We start from the raw sequence: 25,899 nt of genomic DNA, 5'->3' as shown, positions 1-25,899 counted from the left end.
TCTCTCTCTCTCCCCCCTTGCCAAAACAAGTGATGGTCGAATGAAAGAAAATGGGTGGTCGGAGAGCCTGCTTGCCACACGGCAAGTATTGAGAATTCTTATGAGCTTTACATGCTGGCACTTATTTGTGTAGGTGCACCATCAGGCATGACGGACTATGTGATCGAACAACTACTTCCCGATCGGGATCGACAGTGGAACCCAAATTGTGCAGTGTGCACAGCCAAAGCGTATAGCAGGGACAGTGGAAAGCGCATCAAAGTTTGCACGGAAGCACACCCCTTTTTGGGGCAAACCTCGGCAGCAGCTTATCGGAGCTTATCACTAATCGGTCCAGCCGCCCCACGGCAAGTTTTTCCGCCGCCGCCCTGCCTTTCTTTAAGCCTTCTGGAATCCCGCCCTTTTGTTGTAGGCGATCCTTCATGCATAGACCATCATAGACTGTGTCATTTTCTTTCTGTACATATTCCTTCGTTTGTTCTTAATTTTCTTTTGCTCTCAGAATCTCCACATGGAGGCCATTCGCTCGTTGGCGAGCTCCCTCTGGGAGTCCGTCACCTTCTGGAAAGCTGCTGCCATCTTCTTCGCTTTGCTCAACCTGAAGACCCTCCCCATGATATGGCATGTACGTCGCATTCGGTCCCTTCGCATACCTTTATTATTTGAATGTCAATTTGCTGATAGCCCCAGGTCCGCGTGTACCGTTACTTCTTTAAGCATGGCTACCTCATCACCCCTGCCGTCGAACAGCCCGCCCGTCCCTGCACCGAGGTTCTCGAGCCCGTCAGCATCTACTCTCGCGCCCCCATCATGGAACTCGACTTCAACATGCACAAATCCAACTCAACCTACTTCTCCGATCTCGATGTCTCCCGTACCGCTCTCATGTCCAGTATCGTCGTGAAGGGAGCTGCGCTCCTGGAAAAGCGTCTGCAGGAACAAGGAAAGAAGGGTTTCTTGGGTTTCATTCTGGGCAGCGTCTACACCACCTTCAAGAGAGAGATTCCCGCATACGCCAAGTACGAGGTCAAGTCGCATGTGGCCAGTTTCGACCAGAAGTGGATCTACATCGTCACCTACTTTCTGAAGCCGGGTAAGGGAAAGAAGGGCCAGGATGACCCCGAGGCGTTGAAGAAGAGACTCTACGCTGTGTCCATCAGCAAGTACGTTCTGAAGAAGGGCCGCTACACTGTTCCTCCCAAGGATGCTTTCGAGGCTGCGGGTTACACTCCGTTCCTCTTCCCCACGGCTGCTTATGGCCATGCCACTGGAGCTGAGAATGGTCACGCTAACGGGGATGCCGTTCAGCGTAAGGAGACCGCTGCTGCCAATGGTACCTCGGATGAGTGGGAGCGTCTGAAGGCCGAGATCGATCGGGGCATGACTGTTGTGGAGCCAATTGTTGAGCAGGAGGATAGGCTCCTGGAGGACTATGTTCACAAGATGACCAAGCCTGGCTTTGCCTAGAGGACTGATATGTTTGTATTTGATAGACCGTTATAGATAGAACTCATTTCACTGCGAAGGATAAAGCGATAGACTATCACTTAATACATATTCAGATTACGATTATCATGCTCCATCTTAGGCTTATTCTTGGTCAACTTCAACATTTAACATCTGTTGGGCAATGCGGAGACTAGCCGGCCGTAATAGGTTAGCCCGTTACCCGATCCAGGAACCAACAGCATTACATCCAGCAAGGTCAACAAAGCGGTGTATGAATCTATCCCTCTCAGGGTTGTTCATTCATTACTCGACCATTGTAAGGTTCATGAACAACATAAGACCCCGAACCTCTCCGATTGATGGATTTCGATGACCTAGCGCTCGCACAGTTTGATAGATTGAGGAAAGAATGGGTGGAACGCTGTTCAAAATCCGCCAGCGGCATCTGCGAATTGGCCAACAAGTACCGCAACCGAGATGATTGCTTGCTTCGGTCAATGCACAGTGGATCTTTCAACTTTAGTTTACGTCTACACTGGGAGGATGATGGCGATGACTGGCTTATCAGGTTTCCGCTTCCAGGGAAATCCATGTTCCCGGAAGAGAAAGTTCGCGGAGAAGCCATACTCATGACATATATCGCAGACAACACGACCATTCCCGTTCCCCGAGTGATTGCCTCCGGGACAGCAGACGAGAATCCTACAGGTCTGGGCCCCTTCATTATCATGATCTGGGTCGAAGGGAGGAAGATGTCGGAACTACTCCGGACAAGTGATTCATCCGACAAGGAGGAAACCCTCAACCCAGATATCGACGAGGAGACGCTCAAGGCGCTGTACGGGCAAATGGCACAGGTCTTGCTGGAACTGTGGAAACTCGACTTCGATTGCATTGGTAGCCTGGCTAACAATGAAGTGACTGGCAAGCCACAAGTGACCAAACGGCCCTTAACCCTCGCTATGAACGAGCTGGTCCGGACATGCGGGCTGACTGATCTTGATCCACCGAGAACCTATAACAGCTCCACGGACTACATCGCCTCGCTTCTCGAGTTGCAGACAAAGAATCTTCAACAACAAAGAAACAGTATCTACGATGCCATGGACTGTCGCGAGAAATACGCTTGTCGTCATTTGATGAAGGCGTCAGCACTGAACTTTCTGTCCCCTGAAGATAATTGTGGACCCTTCAAGTTATTCTGCGATGATCTATGCCCTGGCAACGTTCTGGTGAATGACTCTTTTCAGATCACCGGTATTATTGATTGGGAATTCTGTTATGCGGCTCCGGCCCAATTTGCCGGCAGTATTCCCTGGTGGCTACTTCTGGAGCGACCACATCGGATCATCTACAACTCTGGCATAAAGGCGTTCTTCGAGGATTTTTTACCGAAAGCAGACCTCTTCTTGCAGTGCATGGAGGCGAAAGAGACAGGGTTGGGGATTGACCCTGCTGAACATGTTCTGTCAGTACGAATGCGCCAGTCAATTCAGGACAGAAGCGCGTGGTTCAATATGGCATGTCGCATGGTACCGTCAGAGGATATGATATACTGGGACTTACTAGATGAATACTGCTGGGGCCCGCGTAAGTCAATTGCAGAGAGGGTATACAACACTACCACCACCCCTGAGATGCATAAGGCTCGTGAGGACTTCGTCAAGGTGAAGATCAAACAACTGCAGCAATACTATGCAGAGCTCGGAGACGAGACCGTTGTCTCCTACGAAGAAGAACGATTTAGTGGAACGGAAGACTTTATACAGGAATAAAGGTGAGATGTGGTGGAGATCCACAGATCATACTATCTCATAACAACGAATATAGAAACGTCAACTGAAGAAAAGCGGGAGCCTGTTTCTAGCAAGTGCCTTGGGCATCACAGCCCTGGCATTCACCGCGGCGCGTATTGTCATGAGACAGAGTAGCCTGTGGTTGGATTAACGAATATCTTTGCTTTTCCTTGAAGAGAATTTGCAAGGCCATCCTGGACCCACTGACATGTGCTAAAGAAGAGGGTACTTAGTATGACAACCTTGTACAGTGTTCAGATAGGGTTACCTGAGTTGGTTGTTCTTGTCGTTCCTTCCTCAGATTGAGATCATCAACACACAACCACATGATACCCACTTCAATCCGACACCTCTCTCACGCACTAACTAGTTCCATCTACAAATTATTTATGAATTTCCATGCTTATCAAAAGTACTAAAAAGCAGATATTATTCTCGAGTATTAAGCTCAGGTATCAAACAACTATCACTCGCATCCATCAACTAACATATTACCACAGCCATTAAACTTCATCATCGTCAAAGAGCCCCGGGGCAGATACTACACGTCTACCAACAGCGATACTATATCCCAGGAAGGATCATTTCTCATTATACTCCTGCGGGTGGCCCTCCGCGTGCCCTTCCGCCAGGTTCTCCGCATGCTCATAGAATCTGGGCAGTGGCTCCAACTTCTGCCGAAGTACCCAAACGCGGAAATGCCACCATGCATTTTTCAATTGGTAGGATGCGTGCTTGCGCGTCGAGACTGAAAAGACTTGATCAAGCTCTTCCAGTGTGAGTTCTAGTCGACATTAGCTTTAGCCCCCAACTGTGAAAAAGTTCAGTTACTTACCCTTAGTCTCTGGTACAAACAGCAGGACTAGGAACCATCCAATCACACACCACGCGGCATACCATCCGAATGCACCCTGAGGCTTGAATGCTCTTAGGAGCATAGGCCAGGTGAACGACAGAATAAAGTTGAAACACCATGTTGTCGCAGTGGCCCATGACATGCCAACCTCACGTACCTGCAGTGGGAATGCTTCGGCAGAATAGGTAAATGGCACAGGTCCTTCACCCGGGGAATAGAAAACCTCAAACAGATACATGCCCGTTGTGACCATGGCCACCCGCTTCTTACTGGTTGAGTCCTCCGGGTCAATCCAGAACGAGAACCCAGTCCAGAGAAGCCAGATGGCTAGGAATGGAAAAGTGAAGAGCAGCAGGTTCCGGCGGCCCCACGTGTCAATGGTGAAGAATGCGGGGAGTGCAAAAACCCAATTCAAGATCCCTGTTCCCATGCTGGCCAATAGGGCTTGCTGGATACTATATCCGGAATCAACGAAAATGGTTGTGGAATAATAAGCTATCACATTCACTCCACAGAATTGTTGCAGAAACATGACAATCCAGCTAGCAAGCGTGGCGCGACGATTGCGTGGGATCGTAAAGAGCTCGAGGAACATGGAGAAGAAGTTCTTCCCGGTGTTGACTTTCCGTTCCAGCTCCACCTGGACGTACGCGTAGTACAAGTCTCGGGCCGCCTGCAGATCAGTGGGGCGGAGCGTGCGGAAAGACTTGAAAGCCTGGTGAATTCGGTTGTGTTGAATAAGCCACCTAGGGGACTCCGGGCAGAAATAGACTTGCGCGCAGACAACAAGGGGCAGGACCACGGTTGATCCGAGCATAAGACGCCACGAGAGATCCCTCGATACGCCCATGAAAGCAACGCCCATGATATTACCAAGCATAATGCCGAATGCTGTCCACATCTGCCACATCATGACAAGGGCACCTCTGATGGGGGCCGGGGAACATTCAGCCGCATACACGGGCACGGTCGACGATTTGGAACCAATACCAAGGCCAAGGACAAACCGTGCAATGAAGAGGTTAACCCAGGAATTAGCCACGCCTTCCCAGATGGAAGCCACTGCTGCAATGAAGCAAGACCAGAAGATTGTCCCACGTCGCGCCAGGTATCTGTTCATAGGCTCGGTGAGCCAACAACCGAGAATTGCACACGCTAGATAGGGAGCGCCAACGACAAGCCCGGTAAGGTAATCTTGCATTTGCTCCGAAAACCGGGGTGCAGTGATCCCAAGTTCCTGCTGGTAGTTAGTATGGGCCACTTGAGTACAAAGACGAGAGAGTACTTACATCAAGATAGATCGCCTGGGCGCCATTGTTGACAGTCTCATCCATACCTTGTACAGCGGCTGCAAGAGAACACATGGCTTTATAGAAGCATCGTCAGCATTGATATGAGAAAGGTTTGTGACAGGTAGTACTGATAAAAGCACCTACAAGCCATGAAGTAAAGCTGCCAAGGTTGCGACCATTTATGCGTCTGTTCTCGCCTTAGGGTCTCCTTATCCGCCTCGGTCAGGTCAGGGAGGTCCAATGCGCCCTGCGGATTCTGTGAGATCAAGGCGCCCTTGCGGAATTCGTCCAAGTGCGCTTCGAGACCGTACTGGCGACAAAAGCGCTCCACGTCGTCGAGGAGTTGCTCTCGCGGCACGCCTGCCAAGGGGTTTTCAAATACGGCGTTAAGACCGCCCGAGCGCCCTTCGATGTCGAAGACATCGTGTCGCTGCTGTGGCTTTTCAGCGTGCTCAACGCTAGCAGGATTTTCGTCCTTGTGAACGGCCTTCGCCGTGACCTCTTCTCCGTCCATCGCGAGAGGTCAACTAGACACAGGATGCACACACAGTAGATGCGCTTAGAATCTTGCTGACGAGGTATCAAATCACGATTCAGAGGGGAAGGTGGTTCAAGTAATGGAGAGGAACCGGAAGGCCGATACCTTGAACTTTCTACGCGACTGTGGCTTGGAGGCCAACAAGAACATACTTCAGTCGCAAGACTTGAGGATTTGGCGACTTGAAAAACACCTTTTTCACGTTTCAGGGTTAATCAAAGCCCTCGGGGTGGTGGGAGAGACCCCGGCCATTTATCAAATCTCACCCGAGAGCCTTGTCCTCGGGGGTGGATCCCGTCAGTGCATTTGCCGAATGACGACGAGACATCGACTTGGCCAAAACGGCGCATGGGCACAGAGTTCGACTAATCGTTGAATTCTTTGATGCGGCATCTACCGACCGGTACGCGTGTGCCAGCCAACCAGGCGGCATCTGGTTGGATTGGAAATACTTTGACCATAAGGCTCCGTTACATCCTAGTCGATGTGGACACAAAGAACTGGATTGGATTGGTCACTTTAGACCAGGATGGCCCTTTTTCATGCCGTCATTCGAGGATGCATCAAAGGTGGCCGGTCTCCGCAAAGGAGGGGATGAGGGGAACAACCGAAGCCGGCGTCTGTGGTTGCGGTCGGGCGCCGACATGACATGACCCCAGATAGGTATGAGGACATGGGGGATACCAGAGTCAACCATGGATAAGGTCAGTGTACATCGACGATTGAATAGCGTGAAAGCAGATCCCCGGCTGGGGAAACCCCACGGGGATTGGTAGGCCAGTCCAGATGGACGGGATGCAGCAATGGTCAGGCCACGAGACAGCCGTGGGTCTGTCTAACCCAACTTCGGTTGCTTACAAGAGATATGATTTGAGTGCAATCCCACGCTACGGAAAGCTAACGTGAGCCGGTCGGGGGTTAGTTGAAGCTAGGGAAATTAATCGATTGCCTGTCACATTCTTGTTACCATTGTTTGGTTGTTAGGTTACACGCCGGGATTTCCTAATGCGGCGGGGACTCGGCCTCAGGCCCCCACCGGTAGCCACGTGATCTCAGCTTTTAGTGATGCCCCAATCCAACCGCACACAGGTTCCCCGACATCAGGATCAGGAGTTGTACTCGTACTGAGGGAAATAACTCTTTCGACTTCATGGGTTATTGGTTGCTTGTGTCGCATTGGCTCCCTTGGCGGTGTTCCATCTGATCCAGAGCACGTAGGTGGCGGCCGATCTATCCGACGTGGCGCTGCCGGCCAAAGCTACCAAAGCTTCCCACGGCTCCTGGTGCTTGCAGATGACCGCGCCCAGCCCTTGGCTCCTCCAATCGCTGTCTGTCGCCCGCAAGCCTTCCTGAGTCAAACAGAAACCGAGCGGTCGGGGTGATCCGGCTGGGAGGCATGGTCTGACAGCCTCTCCCTCATCTTTCTCATCACATGGAAGACAGTATAGTAGTACCTTGCACTGACGCCTATTCAGCCTTAAGGCTCTGATAAGAACATTCCTACTTGCTCTAGAGACGCTTAGATGTCCATGCATCAATCCACGTGTTCTGGGAGATGGTACGCCTAATTGGGCGTCCTGCAATGAGCCAATTTGGATATCCAGACGGGTGTCAGGATATGAGACTACGCTAGACACAAGCGAAATGTATGGATTGCGGGGAAAGGGTGGAGAAATGCGGGCGGAAATACGCTGCCAATTACCCTCCTTGCGACCTAGAACTCAGGCCTAAGCGATTTCGTGCGGGTGCGCTTTGCAGCATACCGTCGAGTGCTACGGAGTAGGAAAGCAGTTATACACGTGGTAGTGAGCCCTGACATTTCCGTGCTGTCTCGAGATATACAAGTCGCATAATATCTCGTATTGCTGAGCAAGGAGGTGGGCTTACACAACCAGGGCGAAGATCATTACCCGCCTTGGGTGGTCCTATACATCCCATTTCCGATGATTGGGTGAACATTTAGCAGGACTGTTACATCCAGATTGCACCAATGAGGGTGTTAGGCCTCAAAAACCGAGTGAGCAACTAAAGTCGGATAACACCAAATCAAGACTGTTTTGTTTTAATTCATGCTCGGCCATGATATGCCAGTCTTTCCTGGTTATAGCCCACGCGTGGAAGGGGTTACACACGACGTGAAGCCGGCTAGTGTCAGCTACGTCGTCTACTTTCAGCCACCATGAAGATAAGCAAGTAACTATTTTCGCCAAGTTGCACGCCAGTAAGCCACTTGGATCTTTGACTTTCCACAAACTTCTACTGAAGTAAGGCGGTGGATCACCCTTTTTCCGGCCGCAGCCACTGCCGGAGGGGACAGTGCGCAAGGAAACAGCACTGGCAGGGTTCACATTGGGACCATGGCACTGAGAACGGCATCGCAGGTACGGATACCACATCTACTGTCCTGAGTCTTGAGCTTAATTCTCGTATTTCGGAGAGACCTTATTCTTGGTCGGTCGCGGCTTACTCCAGTTTTGGGAGCGGTTTTTAGGCGTGACAGGCTGGTCGTGAAGTAATCGTACTGTAGCCTGTATAGTGTGTGCAACTAACCCAGATACCAGGGTTGGATACCGCATATATGACAGCAACAAGAAGTCTGAACTACGATTGTGATCTAAGAATCTGAAACTTGAATTTGACATTGAGTGGCTGAGATAATAGCATCATCTGTGAAATGAGGCAACTTTCTGAAACCGCGGCATGGGACGAGGAAAGAGCTTGGAAGGAGAAAGCATGCGACCGGCTTATACAACGCCAATGAACTGCTTCCTACTCTATCGGGACCGAACGAAGTGTTCGGGTGAAACTAGGTGTGGCCATAATCGATATACTTTCAGCACGAGTGGTGGCCTAGATTCAACTAGAGCCTCAAGCAGGAAATTGCCGCAAAGAGGGAGATCATTGTAGGCAGTATGATCGCCTCCTAAATTCCATTTGTTATGAGTGTGACATGCGTGTTGCCTGCAGTTGGATGTCGATCCATGCCGGATTGTTTCAATGACAGGTCCAGAACCCAGTTTAGGTGGATCACTGATCTAACTTTGCAAAGTCACAGGGGTCCAGTAAAACCACTTTGAAAAGTTTTCATGGAGTGATTTAGGGAAAGACTATCATCGTGTCTAAGGTACAATTTATTCCGACTCAAGTTTGCTTTTGATTGCTAATTTTCCCGATGAACAGTACATGTGTGATATCACTCAACGAAAGGAATGTCGGTCAAGATGTATACAGGATGGCAATGCGTTGACAGGATGTCGCATCGACTTCTCGACCAGCTTGCTACGACGGAGACTACTACTCATTGCTGACTAGCCTAGTTTCAGAATGGGACTTCCATGGTTCATCGTTGATCCATATACACTCATTGGTGGGATCTAGTGACCAGAAAGTTGAGCAAGCACGGCCAGAGTTCTTGTGTCCGGGTAGTGCAACGCAAGATCTTGGTCGCTCAGTTACGTGGCGTCGGGCACTCTGGGAATAGCGTCTTATGACGCATCGCACATTTCACGATACAATCTGATATCAATTCGAGAGGTCAATGTGGTTTCCTAATAAGGTCGTTGTTTCTGATCCCGAGCGAGGTAACGATTGACCATGTCAGAATATATCTATCTGCCATGCGTTCTCTTTTTCGCATTTGATATGGACTCATTCAATTGATTAGAATATTCGATTTCAGTACCCTGTGCAGTCTCCAATCGTCACAACAATGTCTTCCTCAAAACTTTGGCTTTACGCTTCATCCCGCCTCCGAGATCCCACCGTCACGGACGAGGTCTTCAGCCAATGGTACCAGGAGCATCATGTCCCCGATGTCCTAAAGACAGGCTCCGTGACAAAAGGAGAATTCTTCCGAGCTCTAGGGCCCCAGAAACAGTATCGCTGGCTTGCCGCATACGACTGCGACGATTTAGATTTCATGGAGCCGGAAAACTTCGCTCGCATTCCGAAAACACATAGCATGCTGGGCACGACCAAGTCGTGTTTAGAGATTGCTGAGTTCGACACAAGGATCTTCCAGCAACTCTTCGTACTGAAGAACGGCGAAGGGAATGAGACGGGAAATGCTGGTATGTATGCCAACTTAATAACGTCGACGTACATCATTGCTAATCAACCATTGTATGTATAGGCCCCGACCGTTATCTATTAACCTGCACCTTCCACTGCGACGACAATGATTACGAGGCGCTCGAGCGCCGCTGCATCGATGGGGATATTCTACATGCTTTTCCGGGGTCACGATGGCTGAAGATCTCGAGACCGTTCGAGGACGAGGATACTTATCTGGGTTTCATGATTGTGCAGGCGCTCGGGGATGTTGAGCCGAAGGATTTGCTCTGGTTGGAAGATAACTGGCGGTCGTATTTGGCGGAGACGCTGGGGCTGGAGAGGCAGTTCTTGCAGCCGCATTTATGGGAGCTTTTGAGGAGGTGTGAGAATAATTCGTAGGTGTGATGAGGTCCTAAGTTGGGATTTGTTGGGTTTGCTGACGTTTCAACTATATATGTTGAGGTGGAGATGCTCTACATATCATTGGTAGAATTTGAATTGAAGACTAAGAAAGGTACATTATATATATAATGGATAAGGATGGCGTTGAAGAAAGAATATATCGGTTTTGCGTACTCCGTAGATATTTTCTATTTCTACTATTTGAGCCCAATAGGTGGTCACACAAGCTTACAATAACTGACAATCATGTTGGGGTTATTTGTGACACACTGAACAGCAACTGGAGCCAATTAGACATGCAGCTAGTGTACTATGGAATATATGAGGGTATCCCGACAGTGATGACGCTATTCGTGGCACAGAACTGGTAGCACTGATGCGCAGGTGTGCGACATAAATGGAGATTCGACAAGGTCTTGAACTACGAGAAATACTTCCCATTGAGAGTATAAATGTCATTAGTGCAGTCTTATCATCTTCAGACAGACTTTGATCCCTCCCAAATAGTGCTCCTGTTGCTGATATGGAGAAAGGGTGTCCCACCACATGGACTGCAAACCACACCATGTATTTACATCCAACCCCTCAAGCAACAGCATCTTCACCCAACTCTTAGATAATGTGCCTACCTCCCTCCGGGTGATAGCTTAGTTCACAGCTCCACTGGCTTTTGCCCGATACAAACGACCCTAGTAGCCACCACGGCAGCGCCAGCCGCAGCTTCCAGCGATGCTTGGTGAACGATCTGAGCGAATTCTTTGGCTTCATCCACCTTGCCCTTCCTGGCAAGTGTCCGCGCAGTCTCTTCGCAAGTCACGATATATCCCTCGCAGTCGGCCTTGAGATATTGCTTCAAATTTTCATATCGATCAATGCTCGTTCGTTTCAGTCCCTCTTGTTCAAAACTCTGCGGAAGACGACCAATCCATTCTTGCCGTTCGCCGGTATTCCAGAACCGAGAGAGGTATTCCAACGCTTCGATCTTGAGTTCGGGCCTGGCTTTGAAGATCTTTGCCTCTCGGATGTTCAGATCATCCCATTGGATCCATCCTCCGGGCTTTAGCATGCGGGTGATCTTGTGAATGATTGATGAGGGATCGCCATTCTGGATGACTGGTAGGAGTAGTCGGAGATGTACAAGATCGAATTGTCCCACTAATTCTTCTGGTAGGTCTTCGAAGATATTCCACTGCCGCAAGGTGATATTTGGTGGGAGCCACTCCACCGGGGGCGCCATGTCGAGGGTGAGATCGAACCCGTCGAGGGTCGCATCGGGAAGCTCCTTCGCCAGGTCTATGAGCCAGATCGCTGTGCCTGTGGCTACATCTGCGATGCGGGGATTTGGCGTTTGCAAGGACTCCCGAATGGTCGGGTGGATATTGAAGCCGAGGTGCTCTTTCCAGAAGTGAAATATTCCATTGAGTCGAAATGCGGCCGCGGTTTCGCTACCAAGGCCGTAGCCGACGTCGTCGGTAACGCGATAGTCGAGCTCGGTTTTGGAGGAAGCCATAGTAGTACTAGGTTTCTCTGATCCTTGCACGTTGAGGAGTGGTTTGGTTAGCAGGGGTTCGGGGCGAAGGTCAATGATGCGGTGGCTGGGGGATGCGCGCCGATCAGTGTGCCCGACTTTGGCAGATGAAGGCCACTAATGCACCCGCACCCAATATAATCACACGCAAGCTTACTTGAATCATCAGCGGTGAGTATCTGGAGGTTCACGATACGTCGAGTGTTCAGCAACAGACTCGATCTCATAAAGAACGCGCCCTTTACGGGTTGCAGCACCCCCCAACACAAAAAAGACGGGTTGCGCCCAGTCCTGCAATTTAGTATTTTCTTCTCTGGCGCTTCTTTCCCCAACTTCTGATTGACACGACCAAGCGTGCTAAATGCTCCATGATCCGTTGTTAGCTATGGATTTCAGGAGGTTAGATGTCCGAGGGATACAACGCCATTTGCCTACAGCTTAGGACAGGGTTCGGGTGATCTTTCCGACGTAGGGATAATGTGAAGACTGAAGTGTCTTTACACCCTTACTCCGATCTCTGAAGGTAGAGGGCCTTGGAAGAAATCAACACCGCAGCCTTGATCATTCTCGGAAATATAAGAATTATGTCCAGCGGGCGCAAATTCTGTCAATGATCAAGTTGAACGTCCAGGAGTTAACCATGCGTGTCATGCGATGATGCAGGCGCCCAGATTGTCTAGGGCCCGTCACAACATATACTATTCCCCTGGCAGTTTCAGCGGATGGTGGAGCTCCACTAGACGTTAACCGAAATATCACATCTGAACCAGGGACGGGAGCAAGTTATGCTCCGACGGTTTTCTTCCGGCGCGACGAATAACAAGGGCGGATGGTTTGTGCGTCATCGGCTCGGGGATGGCAGTGGAAAGCATCCACAACTGCCCGATTTTGAGCCTTCAGTGGCCGAGGAAGACAGAGGATCTGACTAAGCGGCAGTTTTGAACCGGATGTGCAGCAATCATTGCCGTTTCGAGACGTAAAGAAGCTATACGCAACCACTTCTGTTTTGTTCTGCGCCTCACCTCGCACACACATTGCTTCGGTTCAGGTCTGCTTCGGAAACACAATTTTAGGTGTATTCGGCGGCCCGTGCTTCTATTCTTTGCATAACTCCACCGTTGCAGGGGGAAATTCGGACACCGCGGAGCCCGGACGAGATCACAACCCGACAAACCCTGCCATGTTCCACGCAACAACAGCCTCCCGTAATCTACCTCATTGAAGAGATTACGAATCACTACACAGATATAGTGTCAATGACAGTGACTAAAAATCAGCCCTGGCCTTGGCCTGCCAGATGAAACGACTGAGCCACCATCCAGAATCGGCGGAAACAACAGCCAAGGCGCGAAGAATACCCCAGACCCGCGGACGCTGTCCGGATCCCTGATCTGATAACGTCAGACGCTCCATGTGTACTAATTGCACGACAATGATTCGTGATGCGTGTCGATCATCCACCTTCCAGGGTCAAGTTCCCTGAGCTTCTATCCTCCGCTGCGGATCCACGTACGCGGCGCCAAGAAGTTTCCATTGCCCAGCCGGCATCTCGGAGTCCCTCTAGGGTTTCCAATTGCCGCCAGGGTACGCGATGACGAGTCCTCTGACAGTTGAGATATCAAAAGTCTTCGCTAGGGAGTGAGTACGGCTCACAGGGTAGCCTGACGGCCACGCCAGTATGGGACCAGATGACGCGGCTATAGAAGAGGCATCAACAATGTTGAGCATAAATATCAAGACCCTCAGCCATGACTTGAAGCCAATCAACAGCACGATCGCAGCTCAATCATCTTGATCACTCAAATAGCTTCATCATGCATTTCTCCAAGCTCCTCACTCTCACCGCGGCCACTTTGGCTTTCGCCCACCCCGGCGAGAAACATGACCATGAGGCCGTCAAGCGGGAGATCCGCCTTCGCGATGCCCTCGCTGAGCAGGCCAGACACGGTGTCAATGCTTGCTCCAACAGCCACCAGGCTAGACAGGTTCAGCAGCGCTCCGTCTCCCGCCGCGCTAATACTGCCCGTGAGCTGCGCTCCAAGAGGGGCGTGACTGCTGGTAAGCAGGCCTGAAATGGCAAACCGTGATTGCATCGTCTAACTATAGATAGCTCCCCACAAGTTCCGCCGGAACCTCGCGGCTCTCGAGAAGTGGGAAGCTATCAACCACAACAAGACCGGCCTCCTTGACTACTCCCCTCAGACCTCTGAGGCCGACATCTTCGGCGCCAACACCAGCTCCATCCTTACCCCCACCATCACCGACGGCCCCTACTATGTCTGGGGTGAAGTGATCCGTCACAACGTCAAGGAGGATAAGTACTGTGATGGTGTCGACCTCTTCCTCGAGGTACAGTACATCGATGTCAACACTTGCCTGCCTGTGCAGGGTGCTCTGGTCGACATCTGGAACGCCAACGCTACCGGTGTTTACAGGTATGGTGCTTTTTTTATCCTATCATCTGATCAGAGCTAAGTATGTAGTGGTATCTCCACCAGTGGCAACTACGCCGCCGACGGTTGGGACTCGACCTTCCTCCGTGGTATTCAAGAGACCGATGAGGATGGTGTTGTTACCTTCCAGACCATCTTCCCCGGTCACTACGACGGCCGCGCCATCCACACCCATCTCCTGACCCACCTTAACTCCACCATCAACCGCAACAACGGCACCCTTCAAGTGGGCACTGGCAGCGTCGCCCACATTGGCCAGCTCTTCTGGAACGAGGTCCTGCGTACCGCTGTTGAGAACACCTACCCCTACACCACCAACACCCAGGATATTACTAGCAATGCCGACGACATGTGGAGTGTCGAGCAGGCCTCCAGCGCCTACGACCCCTTCCCAGAGTTCCTGTACCTCGGTGACAGCATCGAGGACGGTTTGTTCGCCTGGATCCAGATCGGTATCAACACCACTGCCGACTACACCGACAACTCCTACTACAGCATTGCTGCTTACTACGATGAGAACGGCGGTCACGAGAACTCGGACAGCGCTGCCATGGGTGGTGGCTCTGGTGGTGGTGGTGCTCCTTCGGGTTCCATGTCCATGTCCGGTGCTATGCCCTCTTCTACCAGTGCTTGAGGATTCTGAAAATCGCTAAACGTGCGTCTACGGAACGGGATTTACTTTCTACTGTACAACATTTTTCTCATATATGTATTGAGTGGTTAGACAATAGACTTTTTACTAGTCTTCAATCAAACGTTGGGAATACTATACCCCATCTCCGATATCGAACAGCCTCTTCCCTCCTAAATGATGTAAATCTCGTTCTATATCATAACACAGAGTATGGATCGCAATGTGTCGTCCTGATCAGCCCCTTTAACCGAGGCTACCCTCGGCAAGAGTGAGCCCGGAACTATGACCCGCCGCCGATAGAACCACCAAAGCGCCCCTAAAATCTGACAGCGTGCTCCATCTGACCGACTATCAGCAGCTGCTGTGCAACGTCAACGCTCAGACCCGTACAAATTGCAACACATCCTGTCTATCAATTCTCTATCCACGTATGCTAAGCTTTTGTGCTAGTAAGCACTATGGTGTTAGTCGAAGCTTGGACAAGAGGCACCATGACCGAACCTGCTGCACGGGGCGCGGTCAACAATCCGGAAAATCCCTCAGATCCCTGTCGAGCCCCCTTCAGCCCTATCGGGAGGGAGGATGTATCCCTGTTATGGGCCAGACGGGCTGATAGCGTCACTTCAACCTGCACGATGACCTACTAAACTGCGACAGTCCATGTCTAGAAGAGTAATTTCCCCCGGTGCGTGGTCACCTGATTCTTAGCGGGCTAGCTCGGTGTGCTGGGTTCTTCCACTTTTTCTCTACAACTATCTGCTTCCTTTGGCGAAGATGGTCACAGTGGTATCCTTAGAAAATTCAGGATGGCACCGCGACTTCACATTCAAGCCAATCAACAATCAGGGAGAAATTGTACGTCGTCGGATTATGCAGAGGTACTCTCAGCAAGCAGCAGCCATGTCATCACAGACGGTCACCTTGACGGCAATGTCATTGTATCGATGCCAGGCAATGAGACTGCCAGTTCATCGCAACAATTACTCGTTGAAGTGACCTTTGAAGGTAAATGTCCCATTGAAAAAATTATTCTCTGGTTTTAACCGCTATACCAGGTCATTTATCAACAGCAGTCAATCTGAATGTCTCAACGCAGCTGCTGCGACTCGCAAAGAATATCACAGTAAAATGACTTTGCGCCCTTCTCGATAAGATCTTTGTATTAACTCAGTCTAGCTCCTCCGAGCATCTGATGTGCGCGAACTGGCACAGCAAAACACTGCCAACACTTCACGGACCCTCCTACACCCCTTCCACTTCAACATCCCCCGAAGCGCCAACTCCGTCTCGTCCGACGAATATGACACCTCTCCCCTACCTCCATCACTCTCCTTCAAACCCATGCCAGTCTACAACTCCAACGATCTCATACTGCGCGGGCAAGGCCGCATAGAATACTTTCTCAAAGCCCGACTCTTCGACCACGAAGAATGCATTGCCGAGACTGAAGCGCCAGTAACGTTTGCACCGGCTCAAGAATGTGCCCCTCCCATTTGTATTCCCGACTTTCCTGGAGAATATACCCTCGCATCGTCACGACGTGTGCGCGATAGATTACATCGCCGCGATCTATACTATATGTCTGTGCAGACGGAGGAGCCTGCCCCGCTGTATCTTAATAATTCGGGAATGGTTTCTACGGTAGTTCCACTAAAATGGCAGTACCGCTGTCTGGACCCGTCGCAACAGCACGCAAATATCCCCGGGATATATGCCAGCATCCAGACCTCTCTTCGCGCGACAACATTTGTTTCTGTGTCTCCGCAAGACCGACTTCCGTTAGAGGGAGACGCCAACAAGTTGCTGGATTTCAAGCTTGTTGCGAATACGACGGGGACGGGTTGTACACAGGTGCGGAAGTTGCGCATCGCATCGTGGGAGGACTGCGGTCTTGACAAGCAGGGTACATGATGCGCTCTCAGTACATTTTACCACTCCTGACTTTGTATGATATAACAGACCAACCGACAACATACCAAGCAACTACCCCCCTGATCCTCAACTTCGACACGCCCGATTACCTCCCTCCTACGTTTACCCATCCGTACATCTCCCGACGGTACAGCCTCTCCATCTTCATTTCGGCCGATGTCGATAACTCGAAGAGTGCGAATTTGCGACTGCGGGTTCCCGTGCAGGTGTCGTATGACAAGGGCGAGTGTCCGACAGAGTGTATGGATGAGCCATTCCCATTATATCCTGAAATACTTCCGCCCTACATCAAGTGAGGGTCAGGTGTACATTTCCGATTAATTTATAATCACACCAATAATGAGTTTAATATCATACTCGGCCGATGGAGTTGGGTTGCACTGGTATAGCGGAGTTTTGCTGGCCCTCGTGCATTGACTGCAGATATAGTGTGTAGCTCATTAGACTAGCAGAGGAATCCAGGGTAGATACATCCGGGTACCAGCAACAATGGACGAAATAGCACTGTTCACCTATGCATGAAGCATGTGTTGTAGGGTGATACCGGAATCAACAACTGGCCCGACGGCTAATCGGCAAATCGGTGGCCATTTCACCATCGCATCGCTCAGCCTTATGCGGTGCCAGAAGCGGGGTAAGTGATTGATTGGGTGTGTTCCCCTCGACCCCTGTCGGAATTAATTTCGGGGCTTCCACGGAGTAATGATGCATGTCCTTATCAGCCACTCATAATGGGCGCGTCAGGGTCTTTTGACTTTGTCCATGACGGTCGTTGAGAGGGGAGGAGGAACCTGCATGAGACACAGAAGCAGTCATGAAACCTCTACTAAGACCCCTGTCATAATATTACCATTCAGGGAAGCAAGCCATGTGAAACTCGCACATAGTTCGCGAATCATCTCACACATATCTCACATACTATCACATCATAACACATACAAAGTCTCATCCCAAATACAGACATGTAATCTACAACGACAGCACCAACTGCCTCAACTTCTCGAAATCAGGAAGTCCCAATCCCGTCACTGGATCCCATCCGACCGTAGCATTCCAATGCGCCCACGGGATAATGCCCGCGCCCGCAACAGCCTCATCACTCTGCGGATCAATGCCATTGCACCCGATCGACTGTCCCGCCGTGACATCCGTCAGCGCCTTGTACCCCTTGCTGTACAGCAGGGGGTTCAAGAAACCAAGCGTGGACTTGCCCGCCCGCAGACGAGCATCGTTCAACATGCCCACTAGCGCAGAGAACAGGGGGCATGCGGCGGAAGTACCGCCGGAGCCGTAGCGGGCGCCGTAGAAGATAACCTCATAGCTATATCACATTAGCCCCTCTGCGTATCATTCTCAGGTGGGGAGTTTAGCTTACGAAGGCTCGAAGCTGTGGGCCGAAACATCGGGAAATCCGCGACCGCTAAAGTTAGCGAACTGGGAGTAGTACTGCTTCGTCTCGTTGGTGATGTGGTGCGACAGGTAGTTCTGCACGGCTTCCTTCTGGAACCAGGCTCGCTCGAAGTAGTTGCTGAAACCACCGGAACTGGCTTCCCAGGCAATTTCGGGTGCGTAAGACATGGTGCCTCCTACGGCGGTCACGTAGGGACAGGTGGCGGGGAAGATGGGATTGAATTGGGTGCTGTTAGTGCCGTCGGTGGTGCGACAGCCGGATCCAATTCCTGTGCTGCTGTTAGCAAGTATGCTTTTGCGGACGATGGTGGTGAGGAGTATACCTTCGTCACCGGATGATTCCAGGACGCTGATGCCGCGCAGGCCGACGAGTCCGATCAGGTTGCAGACTCGCTTGGCGTAGTATTCTGGAACGGTCTGGGTCGGTTAGTATGTAGCTATTTGGGGACGATGTATGGTATTACCTGTTCGTCGTCGCCGTAGGAGTTGGAAATCACTTGGGGCAGGGCCGAGTTGGGCTTGGAGAGGAGGTACTCGTAGTACTGGAGGTAAGGCTCATTCTCGTTATCGGCGGCACTCGGCTCATCGGGGTCGGGAATGAAAGGACTACATAATTAGCATCGACTAAATTCATGTCTAAGGAACAATGCTCACGGTTCGCCAGAAGTGATAAACTCCGTCACTGGCAAGGGATGGCCCACGCCGACGAGCAATTCCACATCGAGATCAGCCTCGGTCAGGGAAGCCGTCGTTTGATTCTGATCATTGACGCCGCCGTTGATCAGCTCCACGGAAAAGTTCTGAGACGGCAAGTTGAACAGTCTCTCGAACTTGGCAAGATCGGAATACGAGGCGGACTCGTTCAGGAAGCTGGCGAATCCCAGCTTGCTTCCTGACGAGGCGCTGGGAGTGTAATTGCCAAAGTTGTACATCTCCTTCAGGCAGGACAACGTGATAAGATCGGCGCAGGACGAGCTGTTAGAGCGTTTGGCCACATGGCTGTCGATCTTTTGCGCCCGTTGGTTTAGACCAGCGCTGGTCTTTTCTTTTCCGAAGAAAGTCGTCGGGGAGATGAGGTCGATCGAGTCGACCAGATCATCGGGAATGGAGTACTCCGTTGTGCGCAGTCTCTGGGAAGAGCCACTTTGGTAGTAAGCAAAGGTGGTGTTGAGAAGCTTGTTCACCTTGTCGACGGTGGTCGCAAAGTTCACCAAGCTGCCCTGCCGGGCGATATGGGTGATGTTGGCGCTGCGCAGCCAGCTGATCACGGCCTTGTCGCTGGCCACTGGGAACAGCGTGTCGACGTCCTCCTGATCCAGCCACTGGCCATACTGCGATTCACCAGGTGTGGACAAGTCTTTCAGCTTGGATTCAAGCTGATCGAGGTTCTTGCGTGCCAATGCGATCGACAGGCTAATCTGGTGGTCGGAGCCAGCATCTTCCAGATGGTGCCAGCCCGAGGGGACCGCAGCGAGCTTCTCATGAATAACCGCGTTGGTCGATGCGGCCAGGGAGCACAGCAGTGCTGTATAGAGACCGGAGGAACGCATGCTAAAGGAATTGAGAGGAACAACAGACAAAAAGTCCGAATTGACCGCTAGGCCGGCGAGACGGACATTATAACTTTTCCAAGTCAGACAGAAGGGACGGGGGACTGGCCGCCCTTGCTTATCGGACGAGACAATGGCATCATTGCATGTCTCCAACAGCTAGCAGACTGGGTCATTTCGGACCGGCCGGTACTGAAGAAAAGCTGATTAGTCGAGGGAATTCTGCAAATGCACCCCAGAGCGACTGGCGTCGGCTGTTGTGATAAGCAATGGGTCTCCAACCCTGATTCCCACCCGGAGTCCGACGGTGATCGCCGGCATTGAGTTGTTGCAACATGTTGCATGCAAACCACGCCATGCTGCCATTGATCTTGTAAGACAATTAATTGACAATGACTCAAACCCATTTAAAAGCACTGCTCTCGCTTTTTCATGTCTTTCATAGTATTTCCGACGCCTGATCAAAATGCCGCGACTGAGGGAATCCTTCTTCTGTCCCTTCTTCTAAGCGATGGCCCTAAATTAGCGCCGGCGAACAAGCATCGGTGCCTCCAGATCATCCACTCTAATGCCCGCTACTGTACCGTCACGTCCAATAGTCGCTCTCTGGGACCGTGGGTCTGAACTCAGGTTACCAGCGGACAATTCTCGCGGCTTCTCTCGGCTGAGTCCCTCTTTCCCAACGATCCCTTGAGCTTACCGCTGTCGATGGGCCTTCGCTCAACGTGGGGTGTCCAATCTATCGTCGGAAATTGCCGATACCAGCCCACATGCGCAGAACATTGAGTAAAACAAGACCGTAATATGAGTTGTCTTCATGTTTTGTCAGAAGCTGCTAACTTCCCCAGTATTGTCTTATCACTTAATAATGCCACACCCAGGCTGCTCAGAAATAGCAAGTCAGTTTCATTCACTACCTAGCTAAGCATACCCTCCAAGCATATAATAGTCCCGTATAATGCCCACAGACTCTTCAGACAGGCCTCAACAACCCGTCGTCCCCTAAGAAGGATAGCAGTAAATGCTCCCGCTTATCGTACCAAAGTTTTGGAAGAACCGACTGTTCTCATAGCAGTCACTCCGGTAACCCACTGTATCGTAGTTCCCGGTGCATGTCGTGCTTCTACAGGAGAAGGATGGTCAGCTAGATAGATCACGTCTATTTCGGAATCGGTCATCATACCCATACTGGCGACAGCCGACCGCAACATTAAACTGGGTTGACCTGGTTCTCTTGTGTCAGAGTGGGCTCAGTTTCAATGATGGTCGGTACTATAATATATACCCAGTTTGGTTCAAGGAGATGCAGGATTCGGAGTAGATGGGTCTTGCGTCTACAGTGCAGACGCGGAATTCGCTCGTGGTGCCCTAGCAGTATTCCAGTCAGATCATACACTTCACTGATTCATTGTGAAGAATAGTATTCGGAAAGTATACATACGATTTGCGTCTTGTTCTGCGCCATCACTGCAGTGATCATCGTGAACATAATAGCCTTGGCGGAAACCATGATGCCGTTCACTGTGTCGGAGATAGGAGGATTAGATTCAGATTATTGTGGAGACTTGACTTTCTATGCTGAAGGTCAATGAAGGTTAAAGAGGTTTATAACAACTGCTGTCAGAGCTAGGCCTGTCTTTGAGGCATCCCAGTATAGTACATTCCAATGACAGGCGCTGTCAAGTTCCTGGAATGTCCCCAATACAACAATGCCATTGTTATGCTCCAGTGCAGACCGTTGAGGCACATTCCTCGAGTTTCAATATACGATGGCTATCAAGCGTTGACTATGAATAGCTATGGGACTCTAAGGTTGAGGGTTACCCTGCGTTGTGTGGAGCCATTGGTGGATATAGCGCCGAAGAATGCTGTGCTCTGGCGATTTGCTGTCCAGCAATTCAAGTTCCGTAGTTGAAGAATTTGAACCTCGCCGGAGTGATTCCAATCTTCTTCAGGAAAATTTATCTTACCAAGCATTAATCGTGCTTTCAGCATGCATATAAGACCATGAGATTGTATCTGCACTACAGGTGAATAAAGGTTTTGCGGAAGATATTACCATAGTTTAAGATATGCACATGCTTAGGAATGCAGGTCTAAGCGCAATGACATTCTGAATATGGACGTTGGTCAATCAGCAACTCCCAATACATTCCAGCTACCTTTCATGGTCCTATGCTTGGCGAACCTGGGGAAAGAATGGCCAGGGCCTTAGCCCTTCGAGGTTCTAGACACAGAGCAAGGTAGAATATGCTATATGCGACTCTTGTTGATTAACATTGCAGTTACCTCCTTGGGGCCTGTCAAACTTGGTTTAAGTTGAAAGGCGCTCCTACACACTTGGGACTATTGAAATTTGCGGGAACAACTGCAAATAAACCATATGCCCCTACTGATAGCATTTGAGATGTATATCATTTGTTTAGTTGTCTAGACATCAACATAATACAGCTGCCTAGACGTAAGATCTCATATGCCTCTGCTCCCCGGGACTCTCCTCTTACTCCCCTACGACAACTGGACGCCACTCGGGAGGCCAAATACCTGGCCATCCCTCTCATCCAGACACGACTTCATTTGCAACGGTCCCTCCGTCAAGCAACTATCTGTCTTTGCATTCTTCAAATTCCCCGTGACTGCATACGTCCATTTCTGGCCGTCGTCATCAGTGCTGTCACATGCTTGAAGCTTCACTGAGCTTCCATAGGCAGTCAAACATTGTGTCGTCTGCGATAGTGGACTAATGGCTCCTGACGACGTCACCCGCCAGATCTGGGAGTCCTCTCCATTGCAGGACTGAAATGTGACTGAAGAATTTGAGGTAGCGGCCAGACAGTTGCCCGATGCTGTGTTGAAAATGAGTCCGGTTGGGACTACCGAAGAACATTCGTCTGGCAGACTGAGCCGGAAGACTGCTGTTGCGTGGCTGGCTAATTCAACCTTTATATGATCGCCGAATTTCTGGGTATCGCCATTCCAGAGATCTTCGGCAGTATATGTACAGCCAGTGTCGACCAGACCCAGCCATTGCACTGGAATTTCCTTCGTTACAGTTGCGTTACCCTTATTAAGCACGGTCAGCAGTCTATCGCCGTTCGCCAGACTACGGGTCAATATATCCAGGGTGTCGTCGCGACTCGCCAACGTGGCCTGCTGTGCCAGGAAATCTTGATCCACCGCAATCAATGCTTCATTTGTCAGAAAGGCAATTTCATCCTTCGAGAGCGCGGGTATGTAGGCGCTTATAATGAGAGGAGCCGAGAAAGAAGCCCACAGTGCAAAATGCGACCGCTTTTCATCCGCCGTTAGACCCGGATGATCCGGAATGAGAAAGTCGGGGTCGTTGAAATACCCCGGTTGTTGGTAGCGTGCAAGAAGGGTGTTGTAGTTGTAGTTGTTCATGATGCTGTCCCATGCACTACCTGCTCCACTGTACACCAGGATATCAGTTGAGTGGCGTGCTAGCTCCCCGTATATCGGCACCCAGTCCATCACGGTGTACCAGTCTGTGTTGTTGTCTGTACCCGCAAAGTACGCCGGGGCTGACTCGGAGAAGATCAGTGGGTGCTGCATGTTGCTGAGAACTTGATGCCAGTGTCCGTAGCGCTGCTTGTATTCCTCTTCAAGCGTCCTGCCTTGGGTTGCATAGACATTGCAGCCATCGAGCTTGAGATAGTCGATTCCCCAGGAAGCAAATGTGTTGGCATCCTGCTCCTCGTGGTTGTAGGATCCAGGGTATCCGCCACAGGTCATGTTACCGGAATCTTCGTAGATGCCGAAATGGAAGCCTTTAGCTTTGACATATTTCGCTAGCCAGGGTAGGCCGTGAGGAAACTTTGTCGTGTTCCACTGTAGGGATCCATTGTCGGATCGCTGATAGGCCATCCAGCAGTCATCCAGGTTGATGCGATTGTACCCTGCGTCCCGCAGACCGTTAGCAGCCATTGCATCGGCAGTCTCGGTGAACAAAGTCTCGTTGAGGTCGCACATGAAGCGGGCCCAATTGTTGAATCCCATGGGTGGTGTTGGCAGGAGGCTGGAGCGCTCGATGGAGCTGTATGCTTGCCAGGGAAGCATGGCAGCCAGTGTGGTAGCCACCAATATGCTTTTGGTTCCTTTTTTCATGATGTTCACTAATTTTTGTGTCATTATACACCCCTTTCAATCAGTGTCGTGAAGATAAATGTCACGTCCAGGTGAAGGTTGGTGACAGCAATTAAGTTACAAAAGCAACGGACTCTTCAGCAGGCCATCCCTTGCAGCAGATTGTCTGACGGCCCTGGTCTTCCCCGCTCGAGCAATCAGAGTACTAGTGGTTGACACCTGCAGCCAAACCCTGGCGGCTGCTTGCATTGATGCCACGGTGCCATTGGAGCTGCAGCTCGCGGAGTCCGAGTCCAACCATCTGTCTTCGCTTATCTTCCCCGCAGCACCGGCCGAGGTTTCAGCTCGGTTTGCTGAATCGTGAAGGATTGAGGAACAAATGAAGCGATCGTTTCCGTTCTGTGGTGTCATGGGAATAATAGCGTGTACGTTACATTCATCGGTGATTTTGTTTGTTCTTGGTGTTTGGTCAGCCATTGTGCACTATCTTAGTCTGCTCAGGTAAGTGTGTACACACAACTTGACACCAACGCAGTCACGGAGGCCACATACCAGTAGAATTAGGGGTATGGACACCAACAACATCTTTCTTTGTCAGTACTTCATAGGCAACCAATTCTCGGGCTAGGGTTCACTGCGGGAAGTGCTTCTCTCGTCGTCTTCCATCTCGCATGCCCGGGGACTGTATCGATAGGGACCACCTTTCACGGTCGCGTAAGGAATTGAATTGTAATTCATGCTGTTCGCATCTCTGTCGGCTAATTTCAGCTTGGAAAGTGCGTATGCATGCATTCATTGTCGGTCGGCCAGCCATGCTCGGATAATAGTTCGGATAATGACTACTAGCCATCACTTCTCTGTAATCCCGCGATGTCTCACTTTCTATTTGGAGGCTGAACTCGCTCAGCTCGCCAGGTCAGGCCAGTTCAGCTTTGTTTTTCTATCATCGCAACCCAAACATCAGGGGGATCATCGCACCGTGTGTTGGAGACATTTTGGAGGCTGTCTCGGAAGCAATCCGACCGGCATTCTTAACTTGCTGCAGAGTGAGCCAGTATCTGGTATAGTTGATTAATGGTAAGACAAGTACTATAATCTTTCAAATACGGCCCTCACTGACCTCGACTATAAGCATCGGATACAACTGGAATCACCGCATAGACTGTGTTTAGCCTACTCCCTTGGCCCCGATCCCTAATGAAATAGAAGTATTAAAGGCATACAAACGGTTTGTTCTGCATAAGCTGAGTATATGAAATCCAATATCATTCAGACACAGCCTCAACACATTCAGCCGCTTGTCTCAGCAGGCAAGACACATCGCTGTCATCGATCGACATCCCACCCCACCACGGAGATATTACTCTGTATGGCGATGTTGATAATAGGGGAAGCTGATCTGATGGGGAAAAGTGGCCAAACGTCAACAGCGTCACTGTTTCAGTATGGCAAGGTGACCTTGGCATAGTGGAACCCTCCCTTGCCGTCAACCAGAATGTTGTGTGGCTCATGATGATTTCATATTTCAGGAACAATTGGAGCACCGTGGCGGTGTTCAGCCTTACCTACTCCGTCCAACGTATATCTTCGTTGGCTATTGATTATCGCCCATCTCGAGGATCTGTTTAAGGTTAATGACTGGAAGAGGCAAACATGGGGGGAGATCATCTGAAACATCGGGACGATCAACGGCCGAAGCCAGAAATAGAAGCCGGTAGATCCGTTGACCTCTTGACGAAGGATTCCACGGTACTGTATGAGTTGCAGATGCAGTAACTTTTTCAAAAAGAACTTTTACTTGACTCTTTACTGCAGTTACCAGCCGGCTATATCATGGTTAATGCCTACCCCTCCGCAGTTGCATAAGAGTAAACCCGGGGAATCCGGCACAACGCGCGGGAC

At 50.6% G+C, this 25,899-nt stretch overlaps 10 protein-coding genes across 10 annotated transcripts; 5 read left to right on the top strand and 5 right to left on the bottom strand.

Moving 5' to 3' along the window:
* Positions 1-511: 511 nt before the first annotated feature.
* Positions 512-1,467, top strand: AtWU_08136 (acyl-CoA thioesterase; the record flags this gene model as incomplete). Its single annotated transcript, XM_035503244.1, has 2 exons — positions 512-625; positions 691-1,467. 2 exons carry the CDS (start codon positions 512-514, stop codon positions 1,465-1,467), a joined length of 891 nt encoding a protein of 296 aa, XP_035359137.1.
* A 341-nt stretch (positions 1,468-1,808) lies between these two features.
* AtWU_08135 (phosphotransferase family protein) lies at positions 1,809-3,224 on the top strand (the record flags this gene model as incomplete). The annotated part of the gene is made up of 1 exon (XM_035503243.1): positions 1,809-3,224. One exon carries the CDS (start codon positions 1,809-1,811, stop codon positions 3,222-3,224), a length of 1,416 nt encoding a protein of 471 aa, XP_035359136.1.
* Positions 3,225-3,826: 602 nt separating this feature from the next.
* AtWU_08134 (sugar porter family MFS transporter) lies at positions 3,827-5,907 on the bottom strand (the record flags this gene model as incomplete). Its single annotated transcript, XM_035503242.1, has 4 exons — positions 3,827-4,029; positions 4,081-5,338; positions 5,391-5,467; positions 5,538-5,907. 4 exons carry the CDS (start codon positions 5,905-5,907, stop codon positions 3,827-3,829), a joined length of 1,908 nt encoding a protein of 635 aa, XP_035359135.1.
* Positions 5,908-9,640: 3,733 nt separating this feature from the next.
* On the top strand, positions 9,641-10,383 carry AtWU_08133 (glycosyl hydrolases 35 family protein; the record flags this gene model as incomplete). Its single annotated transcript, XM_035503241.1, has 2 exons — positions 9,641-10,001; positions 10,064-10,383. The coding sequence occupies 2 exons, from the start codon at positions 9,641-9,643 to the stop codon at positions 10,381-10,383; spliced, it is 681 nt and encodes a 226-aa protein (XP_035359134.1).
* A 655-nt stretch (positions 10,384-11,038) lies between these two features.
* AtWU_08132 (class I SAM-dependent methyltransferase) lies at positions 11,039-11,896 on the bottom strand (the record flags this gene model as incomplete). The annotated part of the gene is made up of 1 exon (XM_035503240.1): positions 11,039-11,896. One exon carries the CDS (start codon positions 11,894-11,896, stop codon positions 11,039-11,041), a length of 858 nt encoding a protein of 285 aa, XP_035359133.1.
* A 1,832-nt stretch (positions 11,897-13,728) lies between these two features.
* Positions 13,729-15,001, top strand: AtWU_08131 (intradiol ring-cleavage dioxygenase; the record flags this gene model as incomplete). The annotated part of the gene is made up of 3 exons (XM_035503239.1): positions 13,729-13,972; positions 14,025-14,349; positions 14,398-15,001. 3 exons carry the CDS (start codon positions 13,729-13,731, stop codon positions 14,999-15,001), a joined length of 1,173 nt encoding a protein of 390 aa, XP_035359132.1.
* Positions 15,002-15,807: 806 nt separating this feature from the next.
* AtWU_08130 (uncharacterized protein) lies at positions 15,808-17,229 on the top strand (the record flags this gene model as incomplete). Its single annotated transcript, XM_035503238.1, has 4 exons — positions 15,808-16,006; positions 16,075-16,124; positions 16,178-16,904; positions 16,961-17,229. The coding sequence occupies 4 exons, from the start codon at positions 15,808-15,810 to the stop codon at positions 17,227-17,229; spliced, it is 1,245 nt and encodes a 414-aa protein (XP_035359131.1).
* Positions 17,230-17,902: 673 nt separating this feature from the next.
* AtWU_08129 (S53 family peptidase) lies at positions 17,903-19,893 on the bottom strand (the record flags this gene model as incomplete). Its single annotated transcript, XM_035503237.1, has 5 exons — positions 17,903-18,254; positions 18,309-18,612; positions 18,667-18,760; positions 18,808-18,949; positions 18,998-19,893. The coding sequence occupies 5 exons, from the start codon at positions 19,891-19,893 to the stop codon at positions 17,903-17,905; spliced, it is 1,788 nt and encodes a 595-aa protein (XP_035359130.1).
* Positions 19,894-20,895: 1,002 nt separating this feature from the next.
* AtWU_08128 (methyltransferase domain family protein) lies at positions 20,896-21,403 on the bottom strand (the record flags this gene model as incomplete). The annotated part of the gene is made up of 4 exons (XM_035503236.1): positions 20,896-21,016; positions 21,077-21,118; positions 21,179-21,261; positions 21,335-21,403. The coding sequence occupies 4 exons, from the start codon at positions 21,401-21,403 to the stop codon at positions 20,896-20,898; spliced, it is 315 nt and encodes a 104-aa protein (XP_035359129.1).
* A 998-nt stretch (positions 21,404-22,401) lies between these two features.
* On the bottom strand, positions 22,402-24,018 carry aglA (putative alpha-galactosidase; the record flags this gene model as incomplete). The annotated part of the gene is made up of 1 exon (XM_035503235.1): positions 22,402-24,018. One exon carries the CDS (start codon positions 24,016-24,018, stop codon positions 22,402-22,404), a length of 1,617 nt encoding a protein of 538 aa, XP_035359128.1.
* Positions 24,019-25,899: the final 1,881 nt, after the last annotated feature.

Source organism: Aspergillus tubingensis, assembly GCF_013340325.1.
Source record: "Aspergillus tubingensis WU-2223L DNA, scaffold_9, whole genome shotgun sequence".
NCBI classification, from domain to species: Eukaryota; Fungi; Ascomycota; class Eurotiomycetes; order Eurotiales; family Aspergillaceae; genus Aspergillus; species Aspergillus tubingensis.
The sequence above is the reverse complement of the archived record's forward strand: the minus strand, read 5'-3'. Positions and strand labels throughout refer to the sequence as shown.